Here is an 18,546-nt window from a genome sequence, read left to right on the forward strand (position 1 = left end):
ACAAGACTATCATCAGAACGCAATGTTTAAACTATGTACACAATCTGTGTACAAGCTAAACTAAATCATAGCCATTTCTATTTATTTAAACAAGGAGACGTGCTCAGTTTTATTTCATTTTAGTTAAAGAATAAAATTACGTCATAGGTTAAATCTCGTCTTGCATGCACAGAGCTAAACTGTCATTATACAGTGGTAAGCCGTGACAAATCCTGTATAGGATATCAGAAAATATACTCTAAGAAGTCAGCTAAATCCCTATTACATTACAATCCTATTGAAATTAACCTTAAAAACGACTTTTACGCTCCAATATTTGCATGACATTTAAATGGATAATAATCGAGTGTGCAGAACATTACATTTTGCTTTGTTACAAAGAAAGATTTCTTAAACAGCACTACAATGCATGGATGTGAAAATGAATCATTTTAACCTTTAAAATGAATTGTACGGCTTTTACACGTTTACTGATTTCTAATGGATTTTTACTTTCTGCATCAAAGCAGTGCTTAATTTTCATGACCGAGTTTAAGTGATGGCTTTGGACCCATTTTCTCCGTGAAGCTGAGACATATTTCAGCTTTCCCTGCACATTAGTTGCACTGGGGAGTTTGTCTTTGAACCTTTTGCTTTCTGTTTGTAATTCAACAACGGAAAACTTTGAAGAATTCATCCAGATGTCCACTCATGCCCCCTGGTGTTGGTTTACTGCTGCTGCTGCTGAGGAGCCAGAAACCTACTGAGAGCTGCCAGAAGTGACCGAATCCGAGTTAACGAGATTCTTCTTTTTGCATCGGTCACCGACTGTCACAGAGCGGCTCCAGTCTGAACACGGAAGGCAAGAAATACAAAAAACTGCATCTTGAAAATGCTTCCTATCAACCATGTGGCTATTATGCTGCAGTGTTGTTATATGTCAAAATGAACTGCTACCTGAGTATTCACGGAGTCTAAAACGTCCACAGCACAGGTGGATTCTCCACTGTTTCCTCACATTTTCCTTCATCAGGCAGTGGAACAAAAACACAAAGAAGCCTTGATGAAAAAAACAAAACAAAAGAAGAATAACAGTGACGTTCAATTGCACTCAGTTTGACATTAAAAATGATATAAATTTGTGTTTTAGTTCATCTTTTTCTCTTAGCCTTGACAACACTCTTAAGGATTTCTTAACACTTGTACTAATTCTAAAAAGAAAAATCTTTGTGAGATGAGAAAACCCTAACAAAATTATAAAATCACTGGAATTTAGGAAAAATGCTTACAGAAGCAATGGAAATTAGTTACACTTGTGCAGCTAGTATCAAGTTAATAGCAACTACAACTCAGTCTTACCCTGCAAACTGTTGAGGAAAACGAACAGGTACACCAGGACTACTCTGGCAGGCCCAAATGAAAAAAAGCCAATTGACCACGTGAGGCCTAACAGAACCGTGAGACTGGCAACCGCCTTCAAGTCCAGCACAGAGCCCTGGCTGTTTGCGGCAAGCTTATTTGCCCCAATCCGTTTAATTTGGATCAGAACCATGATGAAGACAGACATGTTGCACAACAAGGTCAGACCAATAAATGCCACCACTGTCACAAAGAAGACAATGTCATTCTGTATCCAACAGCTGTAGGAAGAGAGGGAGAATTAGATAAGTCAAAATGCAATTTAAACAGTGAGCTATAGCAATCCCATCAATGCCATTAACTTAGCCAAGCTTCTACTGTGAGACGACTAGTTCATCAACTCAAACGCACATAATAAATTGGACACAGCAGCGTCATTATTTTTATATTTTGCATTCATCCATACAAACTAACCAGTGCAAATTAGCACTCTCTTGATTTGTTTATTAGACTAATTACATTTCTAATCCAGTATTCATATCAGTAATATTGCGGAACTGCAGTATTTACAATGCTTCAGTGGAATCAAGGACCATTTCAATTTCTTCATCAGCAAGACTGCCGTAGGCATCTTTATCTATGACCAGCACCAGGCTCACTATTACTGCAGGAATACCTGTGAGAAAACAATTCAACTTTATTCTGTTTGTCCATCCCAATTATTTTAATATGTCCTCTACAATTCCAACAACTGTAACTCCTTTCACAATAAACACATTTTATTATTTTGATCTAATTTAAGATTAGAATCACGATCCATTAATGTACCCAATGTGTCAGTTAAAGCCACCTGGCAGAGCAATTTTGTTTCTACAGAAAGGGGCACATAGAAATGTTTCCTTACCCCATCCTATAATACAGAACTTGAGGATATAAGAGGGGATATATGTGTTGAAGACTTTGACCAATGCGAGATACATGTGCACAGCTTCCAGGCCCATCCACGTGAAGGAGGCCAACATGAAATAGTGGAGCGTTGCAGCAGTAGCAATACAAAGAGCATAATTGGAGAAAGATGAGAGCCAAGTGTTTAGAAGGAAGAGCATGCTCAGCCCCTGCAGTGCAGATGACAGGTTGATGAGTATCTTAGATGGGTAATCTTGTCGCAGCTTCCTGTAGTAAATAAATGGATAATGAGACCACAGTGCAGACTGATGCTTTAAAAGTCACTCCAAAATTATCACTGTGTACTACAGATTTTCTTATCTACATGATTTCAGTATATACAGACATTTCCATACACTCATTATGAGCACGACTGTTATGTTAATTTGGGTAACTTCTGGGCTTTTAATGATTTCTTTGGAATGACTGTACACCACAAGTTTAAGAACTACCAGCCAATCATGATCAATAACAAGAAGCTGATATGTCTTGAATTCGACATTGTAGAACCTTCAGAATCACTCACATTTGGTGTTGTTTTGTAAAGTCATCAAAGATGTACGCTGTACAATCATTTCACCCTGGAAAAAAAAGCACTTCAAAGAAATAATTAGAAGGCCCAAAATACCATGAAATCTGTGCCCACGATCAGTGTATGGAAACTTCTGACCACAAATGTAGGTGGCCATAGACTTTTCATATGCTCAAATCTATTTCAATGCAAAGTCAGTAGTTGTAGCATCAGTATCAGTGACTTACTCAAAAATAAGGTAGGTGAGTAGAGTGAGGCCCAGAAAGATGGAGGATATACCACATCCAATATATGATACCACTGTCAGAATCTGTTCATTAACCTTACTGAAAGGAGTTCTTTCGACATTCTGAAACACAAAAAGTACAAAACCTAAACGCTGGCATCGCCTACAGTGGCATCAAGAAGACACAGGCACGGAGAGCAGGGCTTTACCTCTCACAGCTATTGGAAAACTAATAATATGACAACAACTTTATTTTTACACATGGTGACTTTAATACCACTATCTCACATTGCTGGCAGAAAAATACCCATGCAGCCAGCACTGACCAGATTGCACACAGTATGTTGGCGCCTGTAGGAGTTTGTTTTCTAGTTAAATCTATAAAACAAAAAACAGACCAATGACTCACCAGGAGCACAGCAAAATGTGTGAGGTGATCACAGAGACAACTGGTCTGATATGGAGAAATACTCTCGGTTTCACAGCCGCTGCTGTTCCAACCACCCCGCCCACCTGACACACACACACACCAGCAAAGATTCACCCACACATGCACACAAACACAAATCTTTTTATCAACAGATGCACAGCTTCAAAAGTTTTGAAAGCTTTATTAAATTTAGGGGTTTGGAGTTACAGTCAATCAACTAAATCCAATAATAAAGAATTTTTGACTCACCATTCTTATAAAAATCCCAAAACATGCATTGTACTTTGTCCCGTGGCTGTAAATATCGAGACGTAGAATGATATTAGAGTCCCATACACTTTCATATCACTCACAAACTGAACAGCACTTGTTTGTCACCTTTGTAGGAATTTGATGACTGAAGGTCACCACTACTCGATCTTCCAGGTTCATGATTTTGCTGTCATTGATGCTGGCAGATACTACATATGAGTTCAACGTCCAGTTGCTCTGCGCATTGTTTATGTCCAGGTCCTATTTAAAATAAAATGGCCAGCACATCAACAACCAGATTAATGAATCGTAGTAAGCAACAACAGTGGGGCCATGGTTTTGTAAAGGCCATTGAAGATGTACTAAATTCTTAATTTAATTTGTAAATATAGAAATATGTAGAGTTCTGCCACTGAGATCATGTGCTTTCAACTGGTTTACTCTAACAATATGTGTATGAACTCAACTGGTTTCACAACTTAACACCTTCCTGCTGTCCAGTAAAAGGAACTGCTGTTATTTTGATTCCAGTTCCAACCAGATCATGCCAGTTTTACCCAGGATGACAGAGCCATGCAGGTCCACCATGCACCAGTAAAACTGCATCCGATTGCACTTCCCACTTGTGTGTGTGTGGGAGGGGGGGGGGGGGGGGGGGGGGGGGGGGTAGTGTTCTGTAGAATCAAGCTAAGCCTGCAAAATAAGCTATACTGTAGATTAAACTGATAATGTGTTTGTAGGGTAAACATCAAGTCGAGAACCCGTGGATAAAGTTAGTATGAAAAGTGTAAAAGGGAAATAACTAATCTGACCCTATCCAAAGATAGCAGAATCTAGCTATCTCTCTTATGTGATGGTAAAGAAAAAAATGGTTGTCTGGCACCACAGGGGGTCACTGCATCCAGCCAAGAAGTTATGTGGCACTTAATATCCCTGTGAAACCTCAAATTTACCCTATTACAGTAAGCCAGATATATTTTTTTTGATTTTCTCTAGTTAGTTACAGTTGTGAGTGGTTGTGTTATGTGTTTTTATGCAACGCTAGGTTTATTTTCTCCTCGCTCCAGCTTTATGGATTTATAGAGATTTCAAAAACAAAGCAACCTTTCCAAAGTCAAAGTTGTAAATATTACACCTAATAAACTGTAGATTTTTGAAGAAGAAAGAATAACAAGAACAACAATTAACAAACAATGTAACAAATAGCACGGGAAGAATACAGTACCTGAAAAAGCTCGTGTGTTCCATAAAACTGAAACTGAACACGAGTTGTATTTCTCCCTCCAGTAGGGAAAAAATCATTGAGTGCAGAAGGCAAAGAGATTGTTGCATTTGCTGTGGGATGTGGTTTATTCACAAAGCCCTGGTCGACAAACATCTGAGAAAGAAAAATAAAACAGGGTCACATTGCTGCACACTGCTTTAAAACTGCCTGTATGGATCATGGAGCTTTTCCTGTTAAAACCCAATCTGCCATGACTGCTTGAGGCCACAATATCTGTTTGCCAGAACAATCACCTGTGTTTTCAAGGGCATTATTGCAACTAAATCTATCCTATAAGCAGTCAGGTGGAAACTGTTTTTGTTTTTCGCATTGAGTTAATACAAATATAGCACTTCATTTACTTTAACATATTTTATAACTTCTGTAATTAAGGGAAATTTCTAATATGTCAAATTCACTTCCCTCTTCATTAGAGCATTTCCAACCTCTCACCTCAGGGCTCTTAGTTGGTGAAACAATTGATGCACCAAAGGTGAGACCACTGAATTCCTCTGGATCCACATTGATCATGGAAAATCCCAGTGGGGGAGCGGTTAAATTAGCAGATTCACCTTGGAATATCATATTATCCGCCATCCTGTCTGTCAGATTGAGGAAACTTTTTGCAAGGAAGAAAAAAATTTAGATTAGCATGTAAATAAGAACTGGATTCAGAAATGCACAGCTCATCAAACTTGGGCAGGAGTCACACTTTCATTTTTCCTTACGTGTTTGAAACCGGAGTAACATCAGTGTTGGAAAGCAGAATATCAGAAACAATAGTGACGATGTTGGCTCCAACCGCAGAGTTAACGATGCTTTCATCGACTACTTCACTGAGCTTTTCCACCACAGATTCCAGGTGAGAAGGCGAGAGCTCCGAGCTATTGCCTAACTGAATAACTACAAGGTCCTGAATCACCACCACAACCTCAGCCGCATTACCTGGAAATCATTAACACCAGAGGGTTTTTTGGCTTGTGTTGAAGTTGTGAAGAAATGGGAATAAAAACAGACTGCACGTCGATCCTCTTACCAGGAGTGACAGTGATATTGTTAAGGTCCGATATTGATAGATGTTGGTGGCAGTTCTTCATGTTAGGATCAGCCCATCTGGTCGTGTCAGTTTCAATGTCTAACTTACTAAACAGACCAGAGAATTGAAGGGAGGAGGAAATAATAAAAAGAGAACATCAAACATCTTTATGGTCTGATCTAATTGAAGTTGTTGCACAAAGTCGCACTGTATCTATATCTTGGCTTCTGGAAGAAAAAAGAAAGAAGAAGAAAAAACAACCCTGTCCTGGGCCAATAATGATTTTAATAAACGTTAGCGTAATCTTAATGTTTCACTAAGAGATCATAAAATTGATTACCCCTATTACACAGTCATTTCCGTGTCGTGATAATGCAATCATTGAAGCATAAAAAACTGAGGTTTGTCATTACACTAATAATCAACTTAAAGGAAATTGATTTTTTTTTTCAGATTGAGCTGTGGGCTGGCAGGGATCCGTCAGTTTTACGTCTGTGGGGTCAGAATTGCACATGGTGTGGGTGGAGTAGCTGGAACAGGGCATTATATGAGAAGCTTTCCTCATCTTGCTGAACTGTCTGTGTGCAGTTCTGACAAAGATCACAGAGATCTTAACGAGTTAAAAGAAAATAGAAATAACACCCTATTTTTCCCCATATTTCATTATCAAGATAAATTGATGTTTCATAGCTTGTCTAAAGCTTGTCTCATTGATAAACAAATATTAGCCTACTTTGTTATTATATGGGGGATATTGTGTAATAATCTCTTATATAGCAATAAAGCAGTCTAACAGTCTGATAAACAGTGCTATTAAAGCGTCATTGCCTCTGGTCAAATATTAAATCTGCCGATTAGGAATATGATGATGTCTTACCAGAGTCTGAAAGCTCTCTCTGATGTTGGCGTGATGCATCCCATTACTTGGATTCTTTGTGGAAATGTTTCAGGCCATATGTATTTTCCATAGATTGTGAAGCTAGTGTCTTCTGAACAGTTTTTTGGCACTGAAAAAAAAAATACTGTTAGTCTTCCATAACTTACCTAGGTTTTTGTTTGTACCAGAAATATAGCTCACCTATATGTCTGATCATCACTTCCACAGTTTGGATAATAATGGAGTGATTTTGATACTTTGACACCAAGGCAGCTTGAATTAGGATTTCAATTTCTGCCACAGTGTTTTTGTTGCATTCCTGAACATGGAAGGCACAGTAATATCTGATAATGAAATATGCAGTTAGTAGTTAGAGACACCGATTTTAACAAGTATTTCTGAATTTGAATATAAATGAAGTTGAATTACAGTATTACAGAAAACCAGACATAAATATATCTCTTTCTTCCATATTCATTGTCACTTACTGTTTTGGTTGGTCCTGAGAAATCTAAAGAAAGAAACAGAGACAGCTAAACGTAAATGGAGTCGTTCTTGTCTAATATTAAAATGGATTATACACCACTTTACTTTATAGGCCCTCTCTTGCTTCTATAGTTGAGCGCGTACTCACCATTAAATTGAAATAATGCTCCATGTTTCTATAAAATATTAGACAGACATATTTGTATGGCAAACATGTTAAAAGGGTCTAAAATGTGCAATAAAAATGAAGTTCTATTGCCACCCACCTGACAGCATTCTCTTTTATGTCAAGATTCAGTACACTCATCGTGTTATTCACCTCTAGCTGCTTTTTCACCTTTTGCCAAAAACAAAAGAAATTTGTTTAAACTGTTTTGCTTTTTTTTCTAAGTATCTTTCAAGTGCAATTATATTAGTGTTTTACCCATTTCTCAATGATATCCTTTGGATCCAAAGGGTTTCCAGTCATATTTAAGAACAAATCAACTCTAAAGAATTGATCTGGTTCTACAGCAGGAGGGAAAACAGTTAAACAGTTAATTCTACAATGTGTTTGAAAAACTGTAACTATTATGATTACTTGTGAAACTAAACTTTAAAAAAACACCTCTTAAACTCTCTCAATACTTTGTTGAAAGAAAGGAATTTAATCTGTGGGAATCTACATGAACATTGATGTGAACATTTTATTGTTTAACAGGGTCCTTGTGCAGATCGCCCATCATCTGATTTCATTCAGTGATTTATTTGAATGGACATTTTGTGATATAACAAAGTAAACAGTTGAACCTGTTTACTGAAGAAACAAATCGAATTCATAAATGTGATTTATGTGAGTCGTGCAGTGAACTGACCAGCAGTGTCATTGACATGCAAAGGCTCTCTGGTCGTTGGATGAACTGATGGACTGAGAGTTGGCGTTGTCTCTGCAAATTTAAGTGACATGTTTATAACAAAGCTTGTGGGGAATGTCTTGCAGACTTTGCTTCACATGACAAAACATATTTCCTGCAATCGATTTAGACAATGCACTTCTAATTGTTAGATTTTTACAGGCAGGTGTATCGATACCGGAGCTGACAGTTGGTGCAGGTTCTGTCGAATTGGAGAATTGCTCTGAAAGGAAAAAGAAAGAAAGCTTTAAGTACAATTAGATGTATTTAGAATTGCAGGAATGTGCACTGGTTCTAATTATGCCTGTGGGTGTGAAATATAAACACGTGGAAAGTTCATACATTATTATATTTTAGGCTAATCCAGTAGTGCACTAAAGTACAAAAGAAGGTTATTTTACATGCATGTGTGTGTGAGCGAACTATGCAGAGTATACTCACCTACAGGAAGTACAACAATGTCGTTGCCCTGAACTGACAGATTAAGGAAGTTTAAAGGGGAGCGCAAACTAAGCAATGCTGTAATCTCTGTCTGAACCACTTCAACATCAGCAGGAGGATTCACATGTATGTGCACTTCACAGCTGAAGCTAGAAATAAATCCAAAATACATGAGCTTGTTTGCAGCCGTGTAATTTATGATTCTCTCTTGTTTTTTCGAGGTTTTTATTAAATCTTACCAGCTGTCACAGATTGTGTTTGATAACAGTTCCAATTCCTGAAAATAACAGAAATTTTTCAGAACTTTAGTGGAAAGTTATGTGATTTCATTTGCTTATTTGTCTCATGACAGATATCAGGGTTTGTGTAGGACGATTGCTTCCTTAGAAAAATAAAGACTTTCATTTATTCATTAATTAGTTTATTTTTGAAGAACATTACTGATTCTTTCCACTGAAAATCAAATTGTACCTGGTCTTTGTCTAGAGTAGCAGAATCATTAACTATGGGGCAGCTACTGCTGGATGGGAACAGAGAGAACAGAAATTAGAGACAGGAGAGTCAAGAACAGCTGTTATAATTAGCAAACATTTAGAATGAAAGCATTTCTATTATTAAACTAAAGGGCCATGCTCAAACACAAATTTGAGATACTTGTATGTCATTTATTTATTTAGTAGTTTTGCGTTCTGCGTTTTTAGGTGTACTGAGAGAAAGATTAGCTTTGAAAAAACATCTTACCAAGGGGATGACACTAAGATGCTATGGATAGATGTGTTTTTGTGGAAAATGCTTTCCAACTGGTAAAAGAGGACAGAGACAGTCAATTACTGTGATAGACAAATCTGGGTATTTGCATTCAGGCAAGTTTTTCTTACCCAGATTTTAGAGATTTCCTCCAGTGACAACAAAAGATTTCCCGGGTTTAACGTGTTAAATATGCACGTCTCCATTTTGACTGTGTAGAATGAACATGCTAAAAAAATATAGAAAGAAGAACAAATGAACTGTTATTATCTTAAATAGTTTACTAACTGCAATATTATCCCCCCTCTCATTTAAATAATACATAATTTTAATGTAGTGTTATGTAAGTTAGTTTAAGACTTATCAAAACATTTCAACAATATCAGAATCTTAGGAAAAAACATTTTTAATAAGTTCAAACTGTTATTAACTTTGTCATGAGCAATCTCACAATGCCTTGTGGATAATTTTCTGTTTACTAAACTTTATTTAAAATATCCAACATTTGGAATATCATCCACCCATTTTCATATTTGCTATAAGGACCCAGCCTAGCCCAGCAGATTTTGAGTGAGAGCGGAGGTACATCCTGCACACGATGCTATCACAACTCTAACATAGAGCGACGGACAAAGATTTGAGCTCACATTCACCAATAGCCATTTTAAAATTAACCCAACATGCATGTCTTTGGAATGTGGGAGGAAGCCAGAGCACCTGGAAAGAACCCATGCAGGCTTAGGAAAACAAACAAACTCCACAGAGACTAATCTTTAACAGGCCAGCAGGTGAAAAACTGGAATTTTTATCTTGTAAGGTGAAAAGTCCCAGAATAAATAAATGCCATCTTTGACATTTCAGCCTAAGACACCAAAACCGACTGAGGACCATGAATGCATCATCAAGGCTATCTGAACACCACTCTAAGAGTTTACAGATGGGCAGACTGATATATTTTCCCATAATGTCTTGCTCCAAAATCTCCACAACACAACAGCTCAAAGTGCTGCATATGAAATAATGTAAAACACACAGAGGAAAGTTTCCCAAAAAATATTTTATCATCTGAAGACTGAAAATATCTTAAGAAAGTTACACTGAGAAAACATTATCTTTAAACTTGTGAGTCATGTTTCATAAGAATATATTTCAGAATATGAATTTTAGGCTTGCTTATGTTGCTGGGAAGTTCCCTGTTAGCTAGAAAACTGTGCATAGTCCAAACTAGATGACTGTGAAATGCAAAAATAAAAGCCCATAATGTATTTACCACAGTGTAGGTTGATGCTGGGCTCAGGGGGGCAGCTATAGGTCCACTGCTTTAGGTCCCAGCTCACCAAATCCCCATCTGTACAGTTCAGGTTTTTCAGTTCTTCAAGGCTCCATTCTCTGGCCCACATCCGAAACAGAGCTATCTCACCTACCAAGTTAGTGCCAGTCTCCGGTTGGATTTCACCATTTGCGTTTACATAATGAGACACACCAAGAGTGAGAGTGCCGTTTTTGGACAGTTGCTGGCTTGTTGTTAGACATATTTCAATCAGAAAGGTACTGTTGATGGAGATCCTTAGTCGCTGAGCTTGCCCCGACCAGGTAAGACAGACAGAGTGCCACTCATTCATTGTAAGATTATTTTCATATTGCCACTCATGTCCGAACAACTTTACGAATAGTTTTCCATTTTTGCCTCCAAGACCCAGCTCCGTCTCTCTGTTTCCTGGAGCTTTGTATTCAAAACCTGTCCAGTCTGCTGAAATGGTGCGACGTAAACTCATGCACACACTGAGCTCCCTGAGGGCTGGTACCGGAACCCCCGAGTGTAACTGCCACAAACACGGTTGGACTTGAAACACCAGCTTCTTACCCCACAGGCTGGTACTAGCAAAGGCTGCTGAGATTAAAACATGGGAAGAAATTACAGAGATGGAAAAAAAATATAAAAAGACAGAATACAGAAGATATATAGTAAATTAAATCCCCCCCCCCTAATCACTCACAGTTCATTTTTATTTAAGTTTAAATATCAACTTTCCCAAAAGACGAAATACATTTTTTAATTATTTTGTTTATACGCATATTATTTTATGACACAATATACAATATTTTGAATATTTTTTTTCTCTTACTTGAACCCAGAGGACAAGCTGACATAAATATACAGAAACAGATGGCCAGAGAAGACAGACTTTTGATTGAGTTCATGGCAGCAGACGAAAACGGTTTCTGTGCGAGTCAAGTGGTCATCTGCTGAAGGGCGACAGTAACATTCATTCATTCACCTTAAAAAACAACAACTCCCAAAATAAACAAAACAAATCCTACCAATAAACATACATGTGTGACGGAAAACTTACCATGGGCTCCTTGACGTGGTTGAAACCTAAAGATGAACTAGTTTTAAGCAAGCAGAGCCCTCAGACTGCTGGGCAACGTCACTTTTGACTCCATTAGACCTCCACACCCAATTCCCCGTATTTCGCCGAGTTACTCATTAATCGCAGGCAATAAACATGACTACCAAACAAAGCAATTTAAAACCCATGCCCACATGAAACGTGTGCAAAATAAGTGTTTTTTCTAAGCACATTTATTTCCCTTTTGTTCGATATGAGCACCGAGTTTAAGTGATATGCTGACAAAACTCAGAGGTCAAAAAGAAAGTCAGGAACAGTTTTCATTTAACATTCTTGTTTTGTGTGAACGTGCTGAGGAGATTCCTTCTGTCTAAATACATAATACTTTTATTTTAAGGGTTCCTTCATAAACTGATTTCCACATGTGAGTGAATATTTCTGTGAACTGTTCTGATGGATACGGAGACTGTGTTTCTAACGCAGGAGATTTGTTTTATAGACACAAAACATATTGTTGTCATTTTTAATTTCTTGTACAACCAGAATATTTCCAGGTTAATTATGTGAGTATGTTCGTGTGTGTATCTGTGTGCCTGTGCATAAATGCGTGTTTGATGTTATTGTACGTGTACTTTACAATTCTCTTCTAGTGATAACTCTTCAAACAAACCTAATTAGCTTTTCTGTGTGACACGTGCTCAGGCAGACACACGTGAAGTTCACAGTACAGCTTTCCTTTAAGCCTAAACAATTTAAATAATCTGTATATGTCAATATTGTCTTTTTTTCCATGAATGATCATATTTTTTTTATTCCATAATATCCTGCCATGCCGGTGAAACTGCTTGAACAAGAATGGACTTTAAATTGATGGCATTGCGTGTGCGTGTGTGTTCATACTGCCACCAAGTGGTCAAAAACTGTATCACTATTACATAGTTTGATATGACTTATTAGTAATCCTTGCATAATTCACAACCTAAGTCTTACCTTCTGCACGATGGGTGCGGTAGTAATATTCAAGATTTCATTCCAGCCTGGAAACTCTTTCAAACAAAAACAATACCTTTCTTTTAAATGTCTCTTAACAAAGGTCTTATTCATTCATTTTAATTCCCCTCCCTCCTCTTACCCTCCAGACAAGCCAAGTGGGTTCCCCAGAGGGAATTTAAGAAGGCAAGATGTGACGTCAGGTGTTCAGGTGAGGGGCTTCTATTCACTGGTCAGGTTTGGAAGCTCTCCTGCGTCACGAGTGATGTAAAATGACGGGGATTCCCAAACATCTTTTCCAAACATATCCTATGCTGAGCTGAGGGGAAACTTACTGAGAGACAGACCACAGCCTTGCTTATACCATCTTTAAATAAGTGATTATTCTACCAGAGATATATAGCCTGAACCTTACTGATCACTTGAAGTAAGTTTTTATATCTTATAATTGTTGACTGTTTTTTAAATCACCATGTGACATTGTCCTTATATTGTAAGTTATGCACTTTAGATTCTAACAGTCAGAAAACCATATACTTCTTATGGCTGAGATTTTTGTGTATCAGGAAGGTGCTTAACAGAGAAGATCATGGACATTTGCCTGGTTGAGGCTTGTTTCTATGCTGTTCTGCTCTTGGTAAGTCTGATATTTTTCCTTTAAGAGGTTTCTCAACTTTAACACTTTAATCCTCCTTCTATATTCTGTGATAAGAAACGAATTTATAGAATTCTAATGAGGTTAAAAGTCAATATTTTGTATGACTGGCTTTATTCTTCAGCACAGTCTGAACTCTCAAGCTTTCTTGTAATTCCCTTTTAGTAGACTTTAAGAATACTTCTCCAGGCTGCTTGAAGCTCTTTTTATTGTACTTGATCTTTATTCCATTCTCTGTCAAGATTATCCCACATTGTTTCTATAGGTAGTTTTTCTTAAGGCCTGTCATTTCTTCTTTGTTTTTGCCCTCCATTTGTCCTGTCCCTCAAATTTGCAAAGTTTTTGATTAACAGCTCTTTGGCAATCATCTGGTTGGTGCAAAAATACTAATACTTGACACATGAGACACTGAGGGACAAAACAGATTAGACTAGGAGAGGAAACACAAAAGGGAATTGACTAAATACTGCTTAAGAGACCCAACCCAAACCTTGGATATAGGATGTGACAAAATACAAACAGATACAGAAGATACTCACTGGCAACAACAAAAATATAAACAATACGACTTTTGTTGTATTGTTTCAAGAGAAACAATGATCAAAACCAAAAGGAGCCATGAACCTATAAAAAATCTCAAAATCCTACAAGGGCTGGACTCAAAATGAGTGAAAAGCACTTATTGCCAAAAGTCCTCCAGAAACAAGGAGACTTGTTTCTCAAGACCATTTCTTTTGCTTATTGGGACATCTGGACCTGTGGAGTCATTTAGTCCTGAAAGTGCTAGGTTTTATAGAAAAACAAGTGCAAAATGCTTACAGTACATATTAACTTCTTCACATTTTCCTTCTGTATTTTAACAGTATGCCGTTACTTTTGTAAAGCCTCTAAGCTCTTTCACTACTCACAATTTTAAATGTGTGTTTCTTCAGGTTTGCTGTGGGCTCGTGCAGTCTGAGCCCATCTGTGATCAGACAGAGTTCTTACACCCTAACGGCACTTGTGTTGCATGCCCTGCATGTGTGCCTGGAGAAGAGCTCTCAGAGGTAGCACACACACTCCTGTTTAAGCTACTGCTTGTTTTCTAGATGTGCTACTTCACTCCAGGTCTATAACACATGTGATTTTCAGGACTGTGGTTTTGGAGATGGTGGGGAAGGCGTCTGTATTCCATGTGAAGAAAGAAAGTTCAGTACAGAAACAGGTGTGACTCCCTGCAGAACATGCACCCAGTGCAGCCTGCTGAACCGCCTTGAGGAGACGGCATGCTCACCTACCAGTGACAGCCTGTGTGGACACTGCCTCCCGGGGTGAATTATTCGCACAGTATCAAAATAAACATAAGTCAAATTAGATATTGTGTTAAGCATATCATTGGGTTGTTTGTGCAGGTATTATGAACTCAGGAGCATGACTGGGGAAGTGGAGCTGCTGTGCTTACCTTGTTATAGTCATGACACAATCCATACAGAGTGTTTGCTATTGACATCGAAAGGTTTTAAAGCAGGTAAGGTCCCGAAACAGACAGCATAGCAGTATATGTTAACAGTTTTGTTGAGTGGTGATTGTTCAGAGATATGGTTAAGGAAAGGTTATCTGTGGTTCTTTTACAGAGAGCACCACCAACTCACCTAAAGAACATTTCAGAGACCCAGAAGAGAAGAGTGAGTTACTTCATATCATGAATAACTTTTTTATTAGTCTTGTAGTCACTTTTACCTGACTGCCTTTTTTCCCCCTAAGGAGTCAAAGAAGAAACGTTTTCAGTGGTCCTGATTGTTTCAGCAACAGCTTCCTTGATTTTCCTTCTTGCTTTGCTTCTTTGGGGTTTACACCTGACTGCTGAAAAATTCAGTAAGCCAGATCATGTTTTGGGTTTCTGCTACTTCTCCCCACCTATCTCTTGTTTACTCAACTAACATGGGATCATATGCACTTGTTGCAATTTTTAGAGCAAGTTCCTGTATATGCTTCCAAGCCTGAAGGAATATTATCTGCTGCCGACCTTCAGCACACACCTTTGTTCACCCATACAGACAGAGCAGCACAGCCAGAAGAGGCGCCCTCACAGATAGTTTCAGCTGAAAATCCAACAAGGTGCTTTGTGAATATTATAACATCCATGCCTTTCATTTATCTGTATCAGTCCAGATATAATCATTGTTGTCATTGTTTATTATAAACCTAGAGGTCTGTACTCCGTGAGCCATGAGAATTGGGTGCATCCTACTTCTATTGTGATTAATGTCACCACCAACATCAAGCCTTCCAGTCAGAATACAGACAGTATTACACAGGAACAACAAAGCCTCATCACACAGGAGGTACAGTTTATACCTATAGCTACATCACTATCACACCTAGAGTCCACCTTTAGCAATGCCAAACTATAGGAACTTGAAATGTAGGAAGTTATATACTATATATTTTATGTATATTTCATGTACAAAATCATTTTTTTTAGTTTAGTTTAGTTTAGTTTAGTTTAGTTTAGTTTTTTGATAGTCAAAGTGTTATCTAACCATGAAGAAAACTTTGGTTTTGTTTCCTGATTTACTGAGATTTATGCCACGGGGACTTCTTTCTTCTTCCAAGAAATAAAGAACAAGACACAGAAAATTACTTACCAGAAATGACTTTTTTTCTTTTCTGGAACCAAAGCCTAAGATACTGCAAACAATTTCCCAGAAGATTAAAAAAAAATGCCTTTAAAATAAAATATTCCAAATAGTAATGATAGCAGGTTAATGAGCAGATCAGGACCCATTAACAGAGAATCACAGCTTTGTGTATGTATAATACCACTGCATGATATATGCAAGAGAAACACAGTATAATGACACATACAGTAATCAAGACTGACACTGTCAGTTAATCACTTTGAGATTAAAGTTTGATTGAATTCAGTATATTGACTCAGAATCTCACAATCCAAATGATTGAATTTATAATGATGTAAAACAGAAAAACACAAACATCTGGCTAACACTTTATTTTTTTTCTTACTTGATAATGACAACAAAGATTGATGCTCCTTTTTTATTCATTCAAAACATTTCAGTAATAAAACAGAGTTATATGTCAATGTATTTCACACATGTATAAATTGGGTGACTATCACATTACTTCTTTTCTACTCTGTCGCTTTTATTATGTCACTATCAGATGGAACGACAATTGCAGGACATATGGGAGATCGCTGAAGGTATGTACGTCCCAAACCAGCCATTACAGCTGCATATATATATTTTATATATTTTATTTTATTTGTTTATTTTTTAATTCCCTGTTGTTCCTGGGATCTGCTGGAGCAGTTACTGCACTGAGTGCTCCGATTACCACTTCACCCCCCACATCTTCTTGAATTCTTCTCTCAGCTCTTAGGGTTTTTTAAACCTCTCGTGTTCCTTCTTCCTGATATTGCTATCATTCAGTATAGCTACATCTATTACTGTGGACATCTTCCTCTGTTTGTCCACCATTACTGTGTCTGGACAGTTAGCCATCACCAGTTTCTCCATCTATATCTGGAAGTCCCACAGGATCTTAGCTTGGACATTCGTGACCACCCAAGGGTGTGTGTCCCATTTTGACCTCGGGACTTAAAGGCCATACTCGGCACAGATGTTTCTGTATACTATGCCAGCCACTTGGTTATGGCGTTCCATGAATGCCATGCCTGTTAGCATCTTGCACCCTGCTGTTATGTACTGGATTGTCTCTAAGCAAAAGGAAGGCTGCTGAGGACTGGTGAGTGTCAGAACCACTGTCCAGGATCAGACAACAAACATCCATGAGTCCATCAGGAAGATGGCCACAACGAACAGGATACTTAGTGAATACCTCAGGCAGCAGAAACCTGAGAAATCAGAAGAGAAAGGAGAAGAACCATAGTGGAAAGACAGGGCCCTGCACTGTACGTACCACCGGCAGATAGAGGAAGTGGCTGACATCCAGAAATCGTATCAGTAACTGGACAAAGCTGGACTGAAAGACAGCATAGAGACACTAATCATGGCAGCACAGGAACAAGCTCTCAGCAAAACATCCAAAAAGGCTAGGGTCTATCACACCAGGCAAGACTCCAGATGAAGGCTGTGTAAAGATACCCCTGAGACAATCCAGAGAAGATGTGGAGGGTGATGGCAACAATGGCCCCAGTGGTAATCGGAGCACTTGTTGCAGTGACTCCCAAGCAAGGCAAGTGGCTTTAGCACATCCAGGGAACAACAACTGAGATCTCTGTCCAGAAGAACACAGTCCTAGGAACAGCAAAGATACTGCACAGGACACTCAAGCTCCCAGGTCTCAGGACCTGAGCTTGAAGGCTAAAGACTGCTGCAGGGTCAAGAGGGGGATGTATATATGTATTTGAAAAAGGGTCCTTTTTAAAAAGTTTTTAAAGTTTTCTATCAGGATGAGTTCAGTATGGTACGCCACTGATTTTACTTGTACTGTGCTGATGTTGTGCAGGACAGAGGATTGAGATGCTCGACTACGACTCAGTTCAGGACTTGTCTATCCTGCTTGACTCTGCTGACAACATCAAAGCTCTAAGGAGATTGGCACAGTCTTTGGGTGTTCCACCGCAGATCATCCCTCATATCCAAGGCTTCCAGGAACTTTTTCAGTACCTGCGGACCTCCACCTACACATTGCTGCCCCAGTTGGCCCAGGCTGCTGCACTCTTGCCTAATTCTGAAGTTGTCAAGAGGATACACAGAGCTGTGGTAAAACAATAATGTCTTAAAGATCCAGAGGGTGGCAAGTGTTGTAGAGACTTTCTGCTCTTTTTTGCAGGACTCTCACCAGATCATTCAGTCAATCTAACACCTACCATTGAGACATAAAAGCATGACATTTAATTAAAGGAACATTTTTTGAGTGAAATGATGCATTGATGTATTAATGGGAATAAAATCATACCAGATTACCGACTTTTCTGAGGTTCTCGTCTTCAGTCGAATATATATATTTAATAGATCATGTACTGTAACAACGCAGTGAGAAAAGTATTTATTTCTCAGTTGAGTGTTAGATATCCAGGTCACTGCAAAGGCACCCTACGTGCAGTGTTATT

The 18,546-nt window shown here is 38.3% G+C and overlaps 2 protein-coding genes across 5 annotated transcripts; one reads left to right on the plus strand and one right to left on the minus strand.

The window, feature by feature from the left end:
- Positions 1 to 98: 98 nt before the first annotated feature.
- On the minus strand, positions 99 to 11,917 carry adgrg4a (adhesion G protein-coupled receptor G4a). Of its 4 annotated transcripts, none has more exons than XM_082504379.1 (29): positions 11,822 to 11,917; positions 11,594 to 11,714; positions 10,738 to 11,355; positions 9,599 to 9,696; positions 9,462 to 9,520; positions 9,192 to 9,240; positions 8,960 to 8,997; positions 8,721 to 8,869; positions 8,458 to 8,502; positions 8,241 to 8,312; positions 7,811 to 7,893; positions 7,653 to 7,723; positions 7,535 to 7,562; positions 7,389 to 7,411; positions 7,102 to 7,244; positions 6,901 to 7,030; positions 6,024 to 6,130; positions 5,716 to 5,932; positions 5,441 to 5,606; positions 4,949 to 5,101; positions 3,850 to 3,984; positions 3,721 to 3,766; positions 3,451 to 3,554; positions 3,043 to 3,164; positions 2,243 to 2,511; positions 1,909 to 2,014; positions 1,339 to 1,619; positions 937 to 1,038; positions 99 to 828 (listed from the first exon to the last, which is right to left on the minus strand). In XM_082504379.1, the coding sequence occupies exons 2-29, from the start codon at positions 11,667 to 11,669 to the stop codon at positions 740 to 742; spliced, it is 3,579 nt and encodes a 1,192-aa protein (XP_082360505.1). In that variant the 5' UTR covers positions 11,670 to 11,714; positions 11,822 to 11,917; the 3' UTR covers positions 99 to 739. The 4 variants fall into 4 exon arrangements, with proteins under 4 accessions (XP_082360505.1, XP_082360503.1, XP_082360502.1 ...); XM_082504377.1 differs by having other exon boundaries at positions 100 to 828; positions 10,738 to 11,358; positions 11,594 to 11,711; XM_082504376.1 differs by having other exon boundaries at positions 100 to 828; positions 10,738 to 11,358.
- Positions 11,918 to 13,400: 1,483 nt separating this feature from the next.
- Positions 13,401 to 18,414, plus strand: LOC309720560 (tumor necrosis factor receptor superfamily member 19-like; the record flags this gene model as incomplete). Its single annotated transcript, XM_082557591.1, has 10 exons — positions 13,401 to 13,448; positions 14,399 to 14,512; positions 14,598 to 14,776; positions 14,858 to 14,973; positions 15,080 to 15,130; positions 15,210 to 15,320; positions 15,419 to 15,563; positions 15,655 to 15,790; positions 16,632 to 16,671; positions 17,940 to 18,414. The coding sequence occupies 10 exons, from the start codon at positions 13,401 to 13,403 to the stop codon at positions 18,206 to 18,208; spliced, it is 1,209 nt and encodes a 402-aa protein (XP_082413717.1). The 3' UTR covers positions 18,209 to 18,414.
- Between the last annotated feature and the right edge of the window lie 132 nt (positions 18,415 to 18,546).

Source organism: Aulonocara stuartgranti, assembly GCF_965226115.1.
Source record: "Aulonocara stuartgranti genome assembly, chromosome: 2".
NCBI classification, from domain to species: Eukaryota; Metazoa; Chordata; class Actinopteri; order Cichliformes; family Cichlidae; genus Aulonocara; species Aulonocara stuartgranti.